Source organism: Caloenas nicobarica, chromosome 15 (assembly GCF_036013445.1).
Source record: "Caloenas nicobarica isolate bCalNic1 chromosome 15, bCalNic1.hap1, whole genome shotgun sequence".
Taxonomy (NCBI): Eukaryota; Metazoa; Chordata; class Aves; order Columbiformes; family Columbidae; genus Caloenas; species Caloenas nicobarica.
The window spans coordinates 11,546,028-11,563,366 of NC_088259.1; the positions used below are offsets into that span (position 1 = coordinate 11,546,028).

The following is a 17,339-nucleotide window of genomic DNA, read 5'->3' on the forward strand; positions in this document are numbered from 1 at the left end:
AAGTGAAGCCAGCCCTGTGTGAGGATGAGAACAACCTTCTTTAATGCACTTGTGTTATGGAAAATTACTGTAGCGGTTGCATCTTTGGAAGAATCTGGGAGCGCTGATCTGGGACATGTGAGGAAGGCAGCAGTGAGACCACTGTTCATCTATTGTAGTCCATCAACAACAAAATCACTTGGAATAGAAGGGTAAGGGTTTTTTTGACATTAACCACAGTTGGTGAAATCCGTGTCCTCCACTTGCAGGTGCCACAAAAGAGCTCTGCTGCCACCTAGTCAGCCGGAGCAGCACCAGCATTTTGTTAAAATAAGGAAAAATAAAAACTGAAAAATAAAAGCTGACAACAACAAAAAAATCTAACCTAAACCCACTGGACTAAGCTGCTTGCAAACCTGATTTTTTCCCATGAATTAGAGTTTTTTTTCTTTATGCTTAAGATATTATACATATGTAATGATACGGAAAGAAAAGAACGAACCAGAAGGAAAACACCTCATTTTTCATTACTGCTACGGTAGCTACAGCCATAGTCTGGATGCATGTGGTGCAATAGATGTCCCTTCCATCCCCTATGAAGGGGCAAATCTCTGTCCTAAGGAGTTTACAGCCAGACTCGGAGGTGTCAAGCATCCTGAAGGACTCTGTCAGCATTCCCTGATCCCTGCGTCAAAACTGATCCGGTTTCCTTTGCGTCCGCACGCACAGGGAGCGTTTCCCTTGCCTGGAGCTGTGCAAACCCAGGCCCTGGTCCTGCGGGACGTGGAGTCCCCGCAGACCCAACGGCGAGGGCTGCGGTGCCGAGGTGAAGGTGCCGGCAGGGAATCGGCTTCTCCACAGTCCCCTTCCTGGTGACCCAAAGACATTTTAAAATCTCTTCTGCAGGATCTTAAAAAATACTCTTTTGGCAACATGCCAGAAAATGACAGCACTGGGAGAAGTGAAACTTGTGTTCTTTTTTTAAAGTTTGTTTCAGACCTCTTAATTCTAGCAAGTTCCACAACTCTCACATGCTTCCTTTTAAAGTACATCGTTTGAATGGAGACCCAGGTTGAGCTGATCCAGGCAATATAAGCATCAATCTCTTTATTTTTTTTTAGCAGTCAACTATTTCCACAGATAGAGCATCAGATCCAAGTGACTATGGCTCTAGCCTCAGTCTTAACATAAAACCTTGGGCATTTCAACTCTGCTTCCCATGTCATGCTTCATCAGACTTGCCCATTTCTTCTGTAATCTCTCTGGGAATAAAGATATTAGGACCATAAAGCAAAAGACTTCAGCTCCGCACCTCTGCTGGCACTGCTCAGCGATATAGGAATACAAATACGTAACTTGTTGCCATGGTAAATGCTCATATTTAACAATATTGTACAGGGAAGCTCAAGATAATAAGTCTGAAAACTACATGTACAAATAGAAACCCAAATGCTGTAAAGTAGTACCCAAAAGCTGATGATGTTGTGATTGCCAATTACACTTCGCTGTTGTAAGCAAACTGCTTTTTGGCCGCTGCTAGGAATAAAAGAAATTACTGTCCAACTTTATTCCAGTACCGTTTGTTGAGTAGATCAGTATTGTCATCTGAAGTCAGGTTTTAAATGATGTCTTGTTTTGTCTGTAGGACATTTAAGTCTTGTGACATGTTTGGTCAGACCATTATATATGGGTTAAAATATATCCTTTGAAGGATGTGTTCTGAGAATTGTCAGTATGTGCTGTTGAGCCTGCTTGTACCTTTCCTTGTGTCTGCTACCTTCTGAAAAGCCCAATAAAGTATTTTTCTACGAAGTTCATCAAACATTTTATGGTAAACAGGATGTTGCTGGAAATGGTAAAATCCAACTGAAAGCAAAACATCTATGGGTTTGTCTGAGAAGACAGTGGAAGCCTATAGAGCCTGTAAGAGCCCAGCGTACCTGTGTGAAGCGCATGTGCAACCTGTGTGAGCACCGCACATTCCTGGAGTCCCACTAAGGACATCAATATTTTCTGTGTAATTTAAAGCCCTACTGGTACTTTTCTCTGAGCATTAGAATAAGCTTTTGGTCTTAAAGTCTTTTCCCTGAGAGTGAGGAAATGCACACACTTCACTGTGAGCCTTTTGCACAGGATTTTTATAGTCTCTGACCTCCATAGGGGCAGAATTACCTACACTTGGCTGAAAGTAATTTTATTCATTTATTCATTGGTGGATTTTGCAGGGAAGATGCTTATATTCCTTCTTGAAATAAGAGCTCTTGCCTTGCCAAATAAAAAAAAAGAAAAAGAACTACTTATGCCTGGACGTGAGGTCGCACCTGAGCCTGGTTTTCCTACTGAAAATGTTATGAGCTGGTTTGAAGTTTCAGAGTAGCTGATGACTAATTCAAATATGCTTAAAAGAGTATCTAAGTTCTGCTGATTTTTAGTGTCCAGAATATAAACGTCTATATGCATTTGGAAGAGGCAAGGACTAGGGAGCTGCTAGGCATAATCAAATATGAGCTGTGAAAACGCATTACCACTAGACAAGATACAGCTTCTTGTTAACTAGCCTAGCAAAACACCAATATATATTTTTTGCTGCCATATCTGCTAAAAAAAAAATGCCCCGTTCCTATTGTCTAGACATAAACTGAGTCGGCAGGACCTGTTTTCAAAAACCATGAAAGACGACTTGCTGTAATTATGAATATGCATCAAATATTTGTGGAAGCACATAGGCTTCCACACAGAAAAAAACCAAATACAAAACCAAACCACAACAGCTATTTCTGGAGAGAAGTATCCAATTCATGCATGGAGTGTTAGTAAACAATGTTCATGCAGCTGTAAATCCTACCGAGGAGCTTTTTAAAGAAACAAGCTAAGTGACTGCAGAAGTAATTCCAGTTCTCCCAATACAAACCCCACTCCATTAACTGGGGGATGTGTCACCATAACGAGGTCTGGGGTCCTTCCACCAAGCAGCATCTGCATATCAATAAACTATCAAAGAAGATTTTTCAGCATAGCTGCTTTTTTTTTTTTGGTTCTGTAATGCTTCCTCCCTAATCACCAACAATGAGTGATCTCTTTCCACAGACAGAGGAACTTTGCTGCCTCAATTACCATTCCTTATTTGTTCCCTCCAACCTGCAGTTATATAAATTGCTCCATTGTTCCAGAGGCACCAGGGAAGCTCCATTAGCTCAAGTAGGAGGCTAGAGGAGAAAACACAAGAAGGAGCTTTTGTTGAAAAACACCTGTGTGGGATAATTAATGAGATTTGCCAAGAGGGATGGGCTTTGAAATTGGGAGATGCGATTATATTTTGATTTAAAAGAATGCTAATGGTTTTCCTTCCATGTTTGTAAAAGAACATTTATTTTCATAGCGGAATGAGGATGGGAAGACCATGGGTTAGTATCCTTGCTAGAAAGAAGTTTAACAATGTGATCTTTAAGGGAGCTTTGATTTTTCATAACCCCATCTCCCATGCAATGACACCAGCACAACTTTGCAGTATAGACCTGGTCTTGAAAGAGACATTCTCTGCTCCACAGAACTCATTCTGCAAATAAATGGGATATGACAAGGAGTATTCTGACCTTTATTTCTGATGTGGATATTGCAGAAAAGAATAAAACCACTTTGCTGGCCACCATGGATGATGAGTGCCATAAAAGGGACGAGCTCTCTCAATTTCTAACACCACAGCGCTGGCCATTCATTCAAGACTTCACAGCTCTCCTTGCAGGGAACTCACAGCACTTGTGTTCCCTTAACCTTGACTTGCATCTCCTCCTTTCCTCCTTCCCTCTGCACAACATCCTTTTCTGCCAATATAGTTGCATTTGCAGGGTTAAGGAATTCTGGGGTTTAGAAAAGCAAGTAGGAATTCTGCAGGGCGAAAGGTATCAGGTGTTACACCTACCACCATCATTTTATTGAGCTATAAAACTATCACTGGCATTCACTTCAACAAACCCACTGCTGCCTGGGAGAGGAAGCCTTGTACATACCTAACGGGCAAGAAAACCGAGGTTGTCCCTAAACCTCTTGTTGGGATCTCAGGAATGCTGATGACTCATTAAATCAGCACCATCTGTATTGCTAGAGTCCAGGATGCATGAGCAATACTTATTACCAGGGACTTACAAGCCCCACATTTTTACTCCATAATTTGCAAGCTGCTTGCACAGTCTGGCTATGAAAGGGAATTAATATTTAATCCAATTACCGGGCATTATAGGTAGAGCTATGCATGCTCATTTGTGGGGGAGACTTATTTTTCCATTTGTAAAATTCTACAACATGAAACATTTTTTTTAAATGACTCAGATGCACTAAGCAGGACGTTTTGTTGTGTTGTAAAAAGCTTTTCTTATACATCAAATACCCGGCAATAATTCCTAGGATCCCCTGCCATAACATAAAATTACTATATATTAGAGATGTCAAGGAAAGGGTATGAAAGTAGGTAGCTGTGGTGCGTGTGTGTACTAACATCACAAGTATCCCTCCTGTCCATGTAAACACACAATTCATGACAAAAACAGAGTTTATATAGGCAGAGACTATGCCCACAACTCAGGCATCTGTTCTTTTAAGTACAAAAATGCATCTGCGATGCAACACTGGCTTTTGAACAATTTTTAACACAATATCCTAGGATTTAGCAGCACAATTAACACTGAAGGAAAACTGATTGCAAAGTAGTTAATAATCTCATTCAAGATATCTCAGCATTGATAACAACAAGGTCTCTGCTAGAAGGGCAATGACAGTTCTGGCAGGTTTTTTAGCTGTTAAGTAACAGCTCACACACAGCTTTAGTCATTAGAAGCTGTTTATTGAACAACAAACAATAATGGGAGTTGCATATGTAATTCCTTGAACATGAGCTTGCACATACACCCTGCAGTGTGCATGAATCGATGATGGATTGACAAAGCAGAGCAATTACCCTCCGTTATGAAAATAATTCACACTCTAAGAAGCACAAATTTAACAGGCCATTATAGATAAGCACTGTTTAATATCTCTGATACAGCTGGTATTCAAAATATACAGGGATAAAATAATATGTATAATACCTGCATGAAGCCTATGTCAAGCACTCTGAGAACCAGGAATTAAGCTGTTATTCAAGAAATTCATGAAAGTAACAAGTAAGAAAATCCTTTGTTGCTGCTATTAGTACTTTTAATCGAAATGAAGGTCGCGAAGTACTTCCCAGAATGACACAGACAGCAGAATGCTGCCATACAGCTGATTCTAGAGTAAGGGAAAGGCTGAAGTCAAACACGCAGGGATGACAGTCATTGCCAGTGTACAGCAACAAGGGCAATTAAACCCTCAGCAGGGGACCAAAACGCCCAATATATCCTTGCTGAAGTTCTCAGGGAAAAGAACTCATGTGGACTGAAGTATGCAGAACAGTTCACCTATTTCAGGAAGATGAAGAGCTGAAATCTCCTAGGAAATCCCCCTCAGAAGTTTAACATGCTCTTGACCTCTGCTACAAAGTGACCATCTCAAAAATGGTTCCTGAAAACATGGGGTTTATATTAATTTCCTGTGAAAAAACTAGAATATAACCTTCCTTCATTTACCTCTTGAGAGGCTGTCCAGCTAAAGTACTGAACAGAAGACTAACAACTGGGAAATCAACTATTTAAGGTCATTAAGAGCAACTCATCTTAATAACCATGTTTTCACCTCAGCAATTAACTCACTGAGTACCATCACTGTGCACCACTTGAGTGCCTTTCAATCACAATTTGTAAATAGGAAAGAGTTCTAATCAATATTAATCAGAACTTCGGCATGACAAGCTATCAAATCAGCAGGTAATACAAGAGAATTGCCTCCTCCACACCAAAGCAGCACAAAACACATTTACTTACTCTAAATGCCACTCGTATAACAGTCTCTTAAGAAGGATTTGTGTGCTGAAGGGATTTACCCAACTGCCTTAGAAAAACAGATATATGAACTATCAAAGACAAGAACAAGCCTAAGATATTTTCTGAGAAAATCTGAACAAGTCCCCTCTTTATTCAATTACATTTGTGACCCTCTGCAATTATTTTCTCCATTAATATATAAGCTCTTAGGCTTTATTAGCATGGAAGTGACAACATAGCTATTTTTTAGCTTGAGTATTCACCAAATGCAAATTTCCAACTGTGCACTCATTCATTAAGCGCCCTGGTTAGTTAAATTATTGGTTTTGTTCCAGACTAAATACATTAGGACATTAACTTCTGTAGCACTAACTTAATTTAGTCTTAATGTACAATTCTAGAGCTGTTCTGTGCTCATCAGTTTCATAAGTCACTTCGATACATTTAACAAGCATTAAAAAAACCCCACACTATCTTTAGAACATTTAATTAGTGATAATTTACATGAATTAGTAGCACCAGTTAATAAACTGCATATGTTTCACATGGCAATTTGCTATCCATCTACAAATCAAGTTTTATTTACTGTGAAAGTAATTCTAAATACCTTAAAAACCCAGCCTGAGCCTTCTGTGATTTAGTTTCTACCAGTCAAAGATGGTTAATAAATCACTCTCAAACATAAGGTAATATATATAAAAAAGAAGATACGATGTAAAACACATGAAATGTTCATCCCTCAAAGCCATTTTCCTAATGGCGATAAAGTAGTTAATGAAGCTAGAAAATTTCAGTTGATATAGAAACAGAGATGAGTTAGCATACCAAAATAAAATATTTTTTTTTACTTCTATGGTTACGGGGCCCATAAGGACCTTGCAGAGCTCACATGGGTCTTGACCCATCGCATGGATGGGCCAGCTTCGAAACCACAATTTCTGGCACTGAAGTTACTAAATGTTACCAGTTTTTGTTTTTCTAGACAGAGCTCACTGTCCCACTAATTGTTGATTTGAACTACTGTTTAAAACTTCCATTACATGTCTGGTGTGGGGGTGGGCAAATGAAGAAAATCAACATTTGCTAAAATAATGCAGTAAAAAAATGTTGATTTAATAGAGTGACCTTTTACCAAGTTATTTTTCAAATGTGATAAATGTGTGTCCTGTCTGGACAAAGCAAACTAGCTGCTCAAACTCATCTTCCTGATTTGTAAGAGAGGAAAACAACAGGAAATGAATAGCCACAAACCAGTATGATTTCATGAATAAGATAATCAAAATATGGATATTTCATCCGTAATATCACAGATGTCTTCTCGACAACCAGTGTTTTAGCAATTACATTGCCTTATACAAATATTTTTCTTCATAAGCATTTTCCACTTTCAGTGGAAGATTAATTTCTCTGGATTTAGACAGTGAATAGATAATTTCTATCAGTGGTTGATTAGTGTGTGTACAAAGGATGTGCTGGGGGGGATTCACAAGGCTTTGGGAAACGGTGATGTTCCAGTCTCAATGGTAATTAAGCATTGAAGAACCAAATGTCAAGTTTCAAATCTTTAAAACTATGACTAAGCTTTTCCATATGCTAAAGCTGATCCCAAACCATAGATGTTTTCTAAAATATTGGCTCTTACCTACACACTAATTGACTATGGATTTCTCCAGTTTCAAAGAAAACAAGGCACCCACTGGGGATTTTAATAACAAAAGGTGATTTGTTCTACAGTTAGTTTTTAGTCTTGCTTTTCAATCAGTGCTAATAAGTCTGGATCTAAGTGCATTTCTAAAGCATGCATTTTAAAAGGTGATTTTGTCTGTATAAAACATTTTCAGCATATCTGAAAAAGCACAAGGCTCTTCATGCTTTGTGTCTTATTTTACCTAATAACCATGGCATAAAATAACAGCATTTGAGTATGCTGCAATGCTACATTCAGGCTGAAAAAAAACCCCAAAAACCAAAAAAAACTCCTAACCTGGGCCTGGGTCACCACTGCATTATGCCAGCGTGACTGCAATTAAAATTAATGGAATGTTACCAGAATAAAATGGATCTTAACAAAGTTAACCAGCTATACCCATTACCGCTTACTGAAATTGAACATGCAGACATGAGTTAGTTATTAAAGCAGAATTACAGGGTTTAGTAGTATGGCCAGTCTTTTGTCTTCACTTGTCATACATATATAACACACAAATACTTTCTACCCTGGTGACACAACAGTATAGCAATAAGCAAATAATACAGCCTAACCAAGGAGTGCACACACCAAGGAGTCAAAGCGATATTTCATATAAACAACAGCAGAGAAAAAAAAAAGCCAACTCTGCGGATAAGAAATCAGCCGCTGTTAAGGCCACCTTGCACAATTCTATTTCAATCTGGAAAGAGGAGATGAAAAATTACTCTCAGTAAACGAAGGACAAACACAATCTCAATATTAAAACAAGGTTGATAAAAATCTCTTTGCCTTTGTCCTACCAGCTATGTTTTATGTCTCAGAAAAATGGGCACATACCACATAATAAATTGCAGAACTGCATAGAGAAAAATTGAGAGTGCAGCCTGAAGGTAGCTTTGTTCTATTATCAAGAGTTGCAAAATCACCCCTTATCATTATTAGCACACATATATAAGCTCCCCTCCAAATATTAATAACTTCAGTCTTTCCAGACCTCCATAGTGCAGGCACAATTAATCCCTATTTAACAAGATGGGGAAAGTTGTTAATGGGGAACAGCTCTGGAAACCGCAGCATGGAAGATAAGCGGAAGAAAATAAAGCTGTTCTTTAAAGGCCAGGCACACATCAATATTGGGATGAAGTTCAGCAATATCAGGACAAATTTTTAACTTATATCAAAGCCATTTTCACAATGGTGATGAACTTCATCGTTAAGCGAAGTGGTTCAAAACCAAAATATAACTTTCACAGGAACACAGGGCTGTAGACCTGCTGAAGAAACACTCAGCTCCAAACTTAACTATTCCCCCTACACACACTGTACAACGCGCTACTGCTCCCCAAAAGCCTCATCTCTCACAGCTTTTACGCAAGACAACAATCTCCAGATAATGGTGGCTCCAAAAATAAGAGCTCCCAAAGTAAAGGTAATCTGGCTGCTAGTAAAGATCAATTTTTACACAACAATGGTATTTGTAGACAGATTAAGGCAAAATATATATTGTCCTTTAATTTCCATTGCAGAGTTAACAGTTCAAACAACACATTAGCATCCCAACAGCCTGTCTGCTCCCTCATTATGTTCCACTTGCCATTCAATTAATACCTCATTAAGTTGCACACCTGCAGCACACCTGACCCCTGCTCCCAACATTAACCTTGCGTTATGGGTGCCAGCCAAGGAGCCCAGTTTGCAACATCCTAGGGCAGAGACCACAGAGGAGTTCGGCTGGTGTTCCGGATCCCGTAGCTTGGACAAACGTGCAAACTACATAAGATCCTGTTCTACTAGCAGTAGTGTCTCTGCTTCGTAGCCATTCCTGTAATTCTGTAATTGGAATAAACATTTTGAACCAACAGGTTAGAAGTTTTTAAACACATTCAAGTCTGAGTACCTATTAACCTACCACAAATTTACACAACAGTCGTGTCCCCCCAGCACTGGGGTGACCGGTCTCGATCTCCTCCTAGCGTGGTGCCGCAGAGCAGCGGAACCGCTCGGCGCAAGTTCAGCGAGGGGCTCATTTTTCTTGCTGTCTGTTCAATTCAGTGCAAACACATTGTGATTCACCTCAAAAAGTGTTATGTAATTTTTAAAAAAGTGCTTAACGAAACTGTATAAGCAGACTGCAAAATATACCATGCTTAAACACACTGATTTGATGTTTTATTTGATGTACTGCAATGAGTCCTCGATATCCATATGTTTCAAAAGTGTGGTCCTTTTTAATGCTTGTTTTTTATTAACATTTCATTCTCTTTTTCTGTTCAATTGATACCACCTACGCTTCACAAGAATCTACAAAGGGGGAGAGGATTGCAAATAAATATAAACAAACACAATTGGCACTGAAATACACTTGTAATCATGTACTAAAAAGATAAATACTAGAACTGTAAAGTGCCAAACAAAATCATGGCTCAAGCTTCTCTAGGAAACATAAAACAGACTGGGCTTCAATTCCCACTAAAATAAGGTTCATTGTCAGAATGAGAAATAAAATCCCTCATCTCTTTCCTCTTGTCAACTTGAAAAGCAAGGACATCAAAGGGTTCAGCAGAAGAAAGCAAAAGCTAGTTAAGGAAAGGCACGCAGAAGAAAGCCCCTCAAACCTCCCCAAAACCTAGAGCAAAACAAGCCTGCCCACCCCAACCCCAGCCAAAAAAGAAGAGGGAAGAAATGTGATAGCACACCATTCTTCCCTGGAACAATTCATCATTCTCTCTCTTAACCTGATTACTTTTTCTTCTCTGTTCCTAGACAAGTTTCCTTTGTAAATACCTTATTTTCAGCAGAACCAGAGGTGACTCTGCAGTTCTGTACCTCACAATTAGAGTGGGACGCAAGAGATCTTCGCGCTAAAACTGAAGGAGCAGTACAGAGAAATGTGACCCAAGCCACCACGTCTGTGTTGCGCGGAGCAGCACATGGCCACTCGTCCGGCATCACCATAGGAACCTCCAGCACGAGGTTACTTCACTTGGTACAGATGTACACTGACTACAGTAAGTTCAAGCTCCTACAAACAGTTGTTCCAACACTGAAACAGGAGCTATTTGGCACTTTTCATTGACAGACGAAGGAGTAGAAGCGCCCATGAAGCCTCTTTGAACCCCACAAGCATGTGGTTAGGGGCTTGGTACCATCATCTCAGAACAGGTGGCTGAAATGTTAAGAAAGAAACCAATTATATGATCAGTTGGAGATTCTGTTAAGCTACCTAGTGACCTGCTGTGCTTTCTACACGTCAGTACACAAAATAATCTCCACTCTAAGAATGGAGGTTGCACGAACACTAGGAAGTGAGCGTGAAAGCTCCTGTGAGGACAGTCTTTCAAAACAGCCTCTCTCATTCTCAAAGACTGCCAAATGCACAATACAGAGAGTGCAGAGTACTTGCAGGTATCAAACGTTCTGCAAAGTACCTGCACCAGCTTTTGTATTCAGGCAATCTTCTCCTGGTTTTATTAAATGTGGCTGAAAAACACATACTAACAGAAAGAAAAACAACAGTGAAACCTAAAAATGCTGAACAAAGTGAAACAAAAGAACTGAACTGAATATTAATTTCTACATAATTCAGTTGGGTAAATCCCAGGGATGAAGCAAGTATGAAACAAAACATAAGAGCCACTTTGGGATTTAATATTTGTTTTCAGTTTTCCCCAATCATATTTATACCAATATCACTGCTTATAACGCAGAGATTACTTTCCACATCCAATCACAGATAGAAATATTCAGAATGTGAATTTAGAAGAGGTAATTACCTGGTTTGCCTATATTTTTAGTTAAAAATTCAGGCGTTTGAGTCAACATTGCACTTACTCAGAATAAAAACCTGTGATCTTAAGAATAAGAAGGGGTATGCACCTTCTTTCTTATAGAAGCAAACTTAGTTCTAATTCACAATCATCATCACAGAGCTGATCCCAACACTGATCCAGCAGGAGGGTGTAAGCTGAGCTTTAAGTTAGAGATTGAACAAGACTGCCCCGTCCAGTCACAGGCAGTCAGGGAAAAAAGTCCATCGTTCATGGAATCCAGGAAAGCCAGACTTTTAGGGATGCAACATTAAGAAGCATTACGGATGAAAAATGCAAAGTTGTACGGGATGATAGAATTAGAATGGTATAAAAACAGATAAACATGGGATCACCTCATTTTTATTTTAGAGTTTTTGACCAGTGAAAAATTGAGAAGTCACTTCACTGATGCAGAAAGCAAGCCAGCATCTCCTGTGGATCCTGAATTTCAGTCATTTCTACTAGATAGCATTCACTTCGTTCCATAATTAATTATCTAATGCCAAACAAGATCCAGGTTTCCAGTTCAACACTCATCATGATTACAATTTTCAAATTTTGTTGTAAAACACCTGAGAGATCTCGAAAGTGAGCAAACAAAAGAATCTAATGCAGCAGTTCAGAACAAGTCCAAATGCTGTGACCCTTGCATTTAAAAAACAAACAAAAAACCCCCCATAAATAAACCAAAAACCACATGGATGTCATCTAATCAAATTATGATTTTTTTTCCTCCTTCCTGTACAGTTCACAGTAGTTCTGTTTCCTACCACTTGACCGGGCTTTGCCCTTGTCATTGTTCTGTCTTCACGTAAGCGTCGTACAGCTCTCTCAAATGCAAGAAGAGTTCCTCCAGGTTGTCCCCTGTCAGTGCAGACAGCGCAATGACCCGCTCATCTATCTGTTCTCTAAGGAGCGGCAGATTGAGCCTGGACTCAGCGAGGTCGATCTTATTCCCGATGACAACAGAAGGCCTCTCAGACAATCCTTTTTTATATTGTTCTAGTTCATATTTTAAGTCCTGCAGCTGAATCCACGGCTGAGACACAGAGAGATCCACCACATACAAGAGGAAGCGGCAGCGTTCAATATGCCTTAGGAAGGCCATCCCGAGGCCCCTGTTTTGATGAGCACCTTTTATTAGGCCAGGAATGTCAGCAACTGCAATGGGAGAAATTTGACAGTGAATCCAACCTATCCAAAAAAAACCTCCCACAACACAACAAAACCAAAACAGTCTTTTACTAGCCAGTGCAAGTACTGTTACAATTACATCTCAATGCATCAATATTAAAGCATTCCTCATGTTAAGTTTGGCTGCTATTATCTTTTAAAACCCCTAAATTTGGATTATTCCAGTGAAGACAGAATACAGATTGCTAGTTTGATATTAAGGGCACACAAAAGTGAATGTGAAATGGGCTTTCAGTATTGTTTTGTTTGAAGTTATTTAGAACTCACAAGAATTCTACAGAACTGCTAAGCTTATTTCTGGAGCATTTCAAAGAATAACCCAGGTGACACAACTTGCCATCAAGGTACACAAAACATCCTACAGTTCTTACCTGCTACTTGTTCATAGTCTTGATAGCAGATGACACCGACGTGGGGATTTAGGGTTGTGAATGGGTAGGCAGCCACAGCTGGCTTTGCATTGGAGATCGCTCTCAAAAGCGATGATTTGCCAGCATTGGGAAAGCCCACCTGGAATACAAACACTTATTAAAGCCACAGTTCTAGGTTAAACCCGATTGAAAAAAAAAAAAGCTTTTACAGATGTGGCAAAGTTCTTCCAGCACGAATATAATAACATTAATTTTGCGTACTTAGGTTTGAAAAACATCCTGCTTTCCCTTTTTTGTTTCTCCTAAACCCTGTTTTACTTATATGTGTATTTTATCATAAACATTAAATAGATCAAACATAGAAGGGTCCCCTTAAATTTCTTTGTGCCACCCTAAGTACTTCCTTTGTTCAGAACCAAAAAGGTATATACCATAAGAACACTTTTACCCTGAAATAATGATAAGACACTTAGTCCTACACTTTCCGTTTTATCTGTGTTTTTTAACTGTGTTATTTATTATTTTCCAAAAGAATCCACAATTAACTTTGTCCCTGATTCAGTAACATACATTGACCTAGAAGTAACCAGAATGCCTATAAGCTTGGGATTTTACAGCTCTCATAATCTTGACATCAAAGAATTAAATTGAAGCTTGGCCTTTTGGGAGAAGGCAAGAATTTAAACAAACCCATTCTAGAAATGAAGATACTCTGGGATATCCTAAGTTGACTTAGCATTCATGTCTAAGTAGTATTTTAATTTCAGAGGATGCTAAATCTGGAACTAACAAAGTCAAATGTTAACACCTGTAAAAAGAGAAATACAGGGATGAAATAGAAGATGATTTGAACTTTATAAATTTTTATTTTTTTAAAACCAAGAAAACAGAAACTAGTCTAGAATAACCCTCCGTACTGTACTGCTCACCTGCAGAATCAGCAGACCAAGCCTGCTGTACATCATCAGCGAGTCTGTTAATCACCCATGAATCTTGCACATTGCTTTTCTATATATAGTGTTGATTTTAGTGAAAGTAGGATGACATCAAATAACAAGAGAGTGACAGCTCTGCAAATCACTTTGGACACCCTTCTACCAAGTACCAACAAGAAAGCATCGAGTTGCATCTCTAAACAAGCAAACCAAAAGGCTAACAAAAATGTTATCAAACATTATTTCTTCAGTCAGTCAAGTGTCATCCTACAGTGATAAGGGAGTTGAAGAACCACTGGACACTCACCAGTCCTGCATGAGCTGTTGTCTTGAGTTCCAAATGGAGGACCCTTTCCTGCCCTGGCTCTCCCGGAGTGAATAACGTCGGAGCTCGGTTTTCATTGGAAAGAAAAAAGCGATTACCTTTCCCTCCAGCTCCTCCGTAAGCTGCAACATACTCTTCACCATGTCGAGTGAGGTCAGCCACAACTTCTCCATCTTCCTTAACCAACGTACCTACAGGGACCTTAGAGTGAAGAGAGATCAAAGCACTACGCTGACGCTCAAAGCCTGCAGCGGAGCTGATATTCTACCAGCTGATTTCAGACTGGGTGAAAATTATTCCTTCACATTCTCAAGCTGGGGAATCCAAGAAGAGAAGTGTACTTCCTGAGGCTCACTTTCTGGACCCAAACAGCACTGTCAGACATTTACACGTCATTAAAATGTTAAGAGTACTATAAACCTCTTTCTCTCCTTCTATGCAAAGAAGCCTAAGCACAGTAGTGACCTAAGAAACATATTGTAGGTGTACATCAAACCAGGCATGTTGAAGAAAAAAAAAGTACAAAAGAAAAGTCTGCTTCCCATTTAAGAAGTTCTGTGCTGTGATTAGCTCCAGGCATATGATGCCTACATATTTGTTTGGGTCAAGTGTACCTTCCAAAGAACTCTAATTTTTATAAACAATTTCAAGCGGCTTGATCTGCCGATATGCCAACCAGCCCTGTCTCAGCAGAGACAGAACACAAGGCTCCCTGAAAAAAACAAATGAGATTCTCTCACAATAAGGTCATCCAGCTCTCAGATCAGCAGTGTTAACGGAAAGCTAACAGAGTAGCACACAACCTTAATTTACTTACTTTAACATACACGTATGCACCATTAGCTCCGTAACAGTTTTTGCGTCCTCCTCTCTCTCCATTAAAACCTTGATAGAAGGGGAGGACTGAAGAAAGTGATTTCATTTGCTGATCAGCTGTAATAAAAATATGCATATTTTAAACATGTTGTTTTAGCAGAACAGGCACAGAAGAGAAACTTCATGACTGTTCTTTGTCTTTTTGAATACTGCATGAATGCATATCCTCTTTACTGTCTCAACAATAACATCAGGGAAGATTAATATTATTGTAAGTTATGATAAAGTTTAACTGCCTTTACGTATCTTTTTAGGTTTATTAACCATGCACTCTGTTAAGTGGACATTCCAAAATCAACCATTACTCATTCTTTAAATTAGCAGATTTTGCAGCAGGGTGGTGGCAGAAGCAGTTTTATCCATCTTAAAAGTTGATCAGATCCCAGCCTTATCATAAGTGGCACCAGCCACTAAAATGTTTGCAAAATATCTTGATTTTCAAAAAATGCTTTCTAACACTGCCAGTGTCATTTATGTCCCTGTTACCACAGCTCAGGACAAAGCCTCAAAAGCAAAGACATCTTATACAGAAATAACCATTTTAACATTTTTGACATTTAAGTGATAAGACAACATGAAACAAAACAGATCTAGTGAGTGTTACCTTTCAAGATGACATGACCCCCATCACCCCCATTTCCACCATCAGGACCTCCAAATACTTTTCGGGGTTCACTGTGAAAAGAGTGACCTCCTGCTCCTCCTTGGCCTCCAACCACACGCACTTTGCGGTGATCCACGAAGTAGCGTGTCTGTAACAAGGATGGGTTTGTACCCTTTAAGTACAGTTTATCAGCCTTCTTCCAACATATGGATTGTTCACATATCCAGATGAAAAGAGCGCACAACCTTGATTGTAGTAACATTCAGATTCTGCCAATTACTAAGGGACTTTATAATGAGAATGAGCAATAAGGGTCACTTCAATTAAACAGCCCAAACAGTTTGTGAGGGAGGAAAAGTCGTATTAGTATTGATACCAAGATAAGCGACTGAAAAAAAAATCCCTAACTCCTGAAAATTTAAGTTATGCTATGAGCAGTGATCTCTTTAAAAGCTTCTTTTAGAAAAGTATTTGGCACCACCACATGGTGAGATATGAAACTATTGCTTTAAGTTGGAAGTGATTTATCGATGCCTGGAAAATAAAGTTTTCCATAGGCACATAATTAGGAAAAAAAATATATAAATGAGAAGTTCTAGGACTCTGAAGTTTCTTTGACATAAAATGCTGTCTGGCTGGCATCCGATTACTATGTAACACTATAAAAGCAGGGAGAAATGAAACAATATTTTAGCCTTAAAGCTACGTAAGACTTTCTGCTTTATGGACCCATGCTTGCTGTCAGCCCAAGGGGTGCTGGGGCTAAAGTCACACTCACTGCTACACAACCCCTCTGGACACCCACAGTGTCACACGGTAGAGTTATTTCCTCACTGCTCAGAAAGCTTATCAGATTTTAGAACGATATTTCCTCACATGAAAAGCATCTATTCGATCATCCTGAGCAGAGAACGGCAGAGCCGATAAGCTCTGTTTGCTGAGATGTACCTGGGAGGCAACTGCATTACAAACCGACAGGTGATTCACTCCAGGGCTTACCAGTTTCCTTTCCGAAATCGCTCTTTTTTGCCTCAGTCGCCTGTTCTTCGAGCACCTCACGCAGGTTGTGGAGAAAGGCGCCTGCCGGCCCCCCGCCGGCAGCGGCCCTGGGCTGAGGAGGAGGGCTGACCTCCAGTGGAACCGCCCGGCCCAGCACCGCGGCACCAAGGCGCTGACAGCCGCCGGGACAGCCCGGCCACCAGGTCCGGCCCAGCACCGCGGCACCAAGGCGCTGACAGCCGCCGGGACAGCCCGGCCGCCCGGCCCGGCCCAGCACACAGCGAACATGGCGCCCGACCGGGGCGCAACCGCCCCCCGCCCCGCCCCGCCCAACGGCCGCCCCGCCCAGCCCAACGGCCGCCCCGCCCAACGGCCGCCCGCGCGCCAGCCCCGCCCCCGGCCACGCCCCGCTGCGCAGAAAGCGCGGGAAGGTGCGTTCGGCGGCCCCCGGCGGTTTCTCTCCCGCCTCCCCTCAGCCCGCGGGCGCCGCTCGTACACCAGCAGCCGGCCCAGGGAGACTGGGCACCGAGGTGCGCACAAAGGCACTTGTTGTGTCCCGGGCTAGAACCTCCCGGACGCGGCTCGCTCCCGTAAGGGTTAAATTAGCCCGTGAGAGAGTGACCCTGCGCATCCCGGGGCTGAGCGGAGCGGGAACAGATTCAC

At 40.6% G+C, this 17,339-nt stretch overlaps 1 protein-coding gene across 1 annotated transcript; it reads right to left on the reverse strand.

The window, feature by feature from the left end:
* Nucleotides 1-11,190: 11,190 nt before the first annotated feature.
* Nucleotides 11,191-16,964, reverse strand: MTG2 (mitochondrial ribosome associated GTPase 2). Its single transcript, XM_065645730.1, has 6 exons — nucleotides 16,677-16,964; nucleotides 15,678-15,825; nucleotides 15,015-15,130; nucleotides 14,180-14,398; nucleotides 12,938-13,076; nucleotides 11,191-12,533 (listed from the first exon to the last, which is right to left on the reverse strand). Exons 1-6 carry the CDS (start codon nucleotides 16,962-16,964, stop codon nucleotides 12,166-12,168), a joined length of 1,278 nt encoding a protein of 425 aa, XP_065501802.1. The 3' UTR covers nucleotides 11,191-12,165.
* Between the last annotated feature and the right edge of the window lie 375 nt (nucleotides 16,965-17,339).

Coding starts and splice junctions, on each gene's coding strand:
- MTG2 (XM_065645730.1), bottom strand. CDS start 16,964: ATGTTCGCTGTGTGCTGGGCCGGGCCGGGCGGCCGGGCTGTCCCGGCG. Junction 14,399..15,014: donor GTGCATACGTGTATGTTAAA/GTAAGTAAATTA, acceptor CTTCACTCTAAG/GTCCCTGTAGGTACGTTGGT. Junction 12,534..12,937: donor AGACTATGAACAAGTAGCAG/GTAAGAACTGTA, acceptor CTCCCATTGCAG/TTGCTGACATTCCTGGCCTA.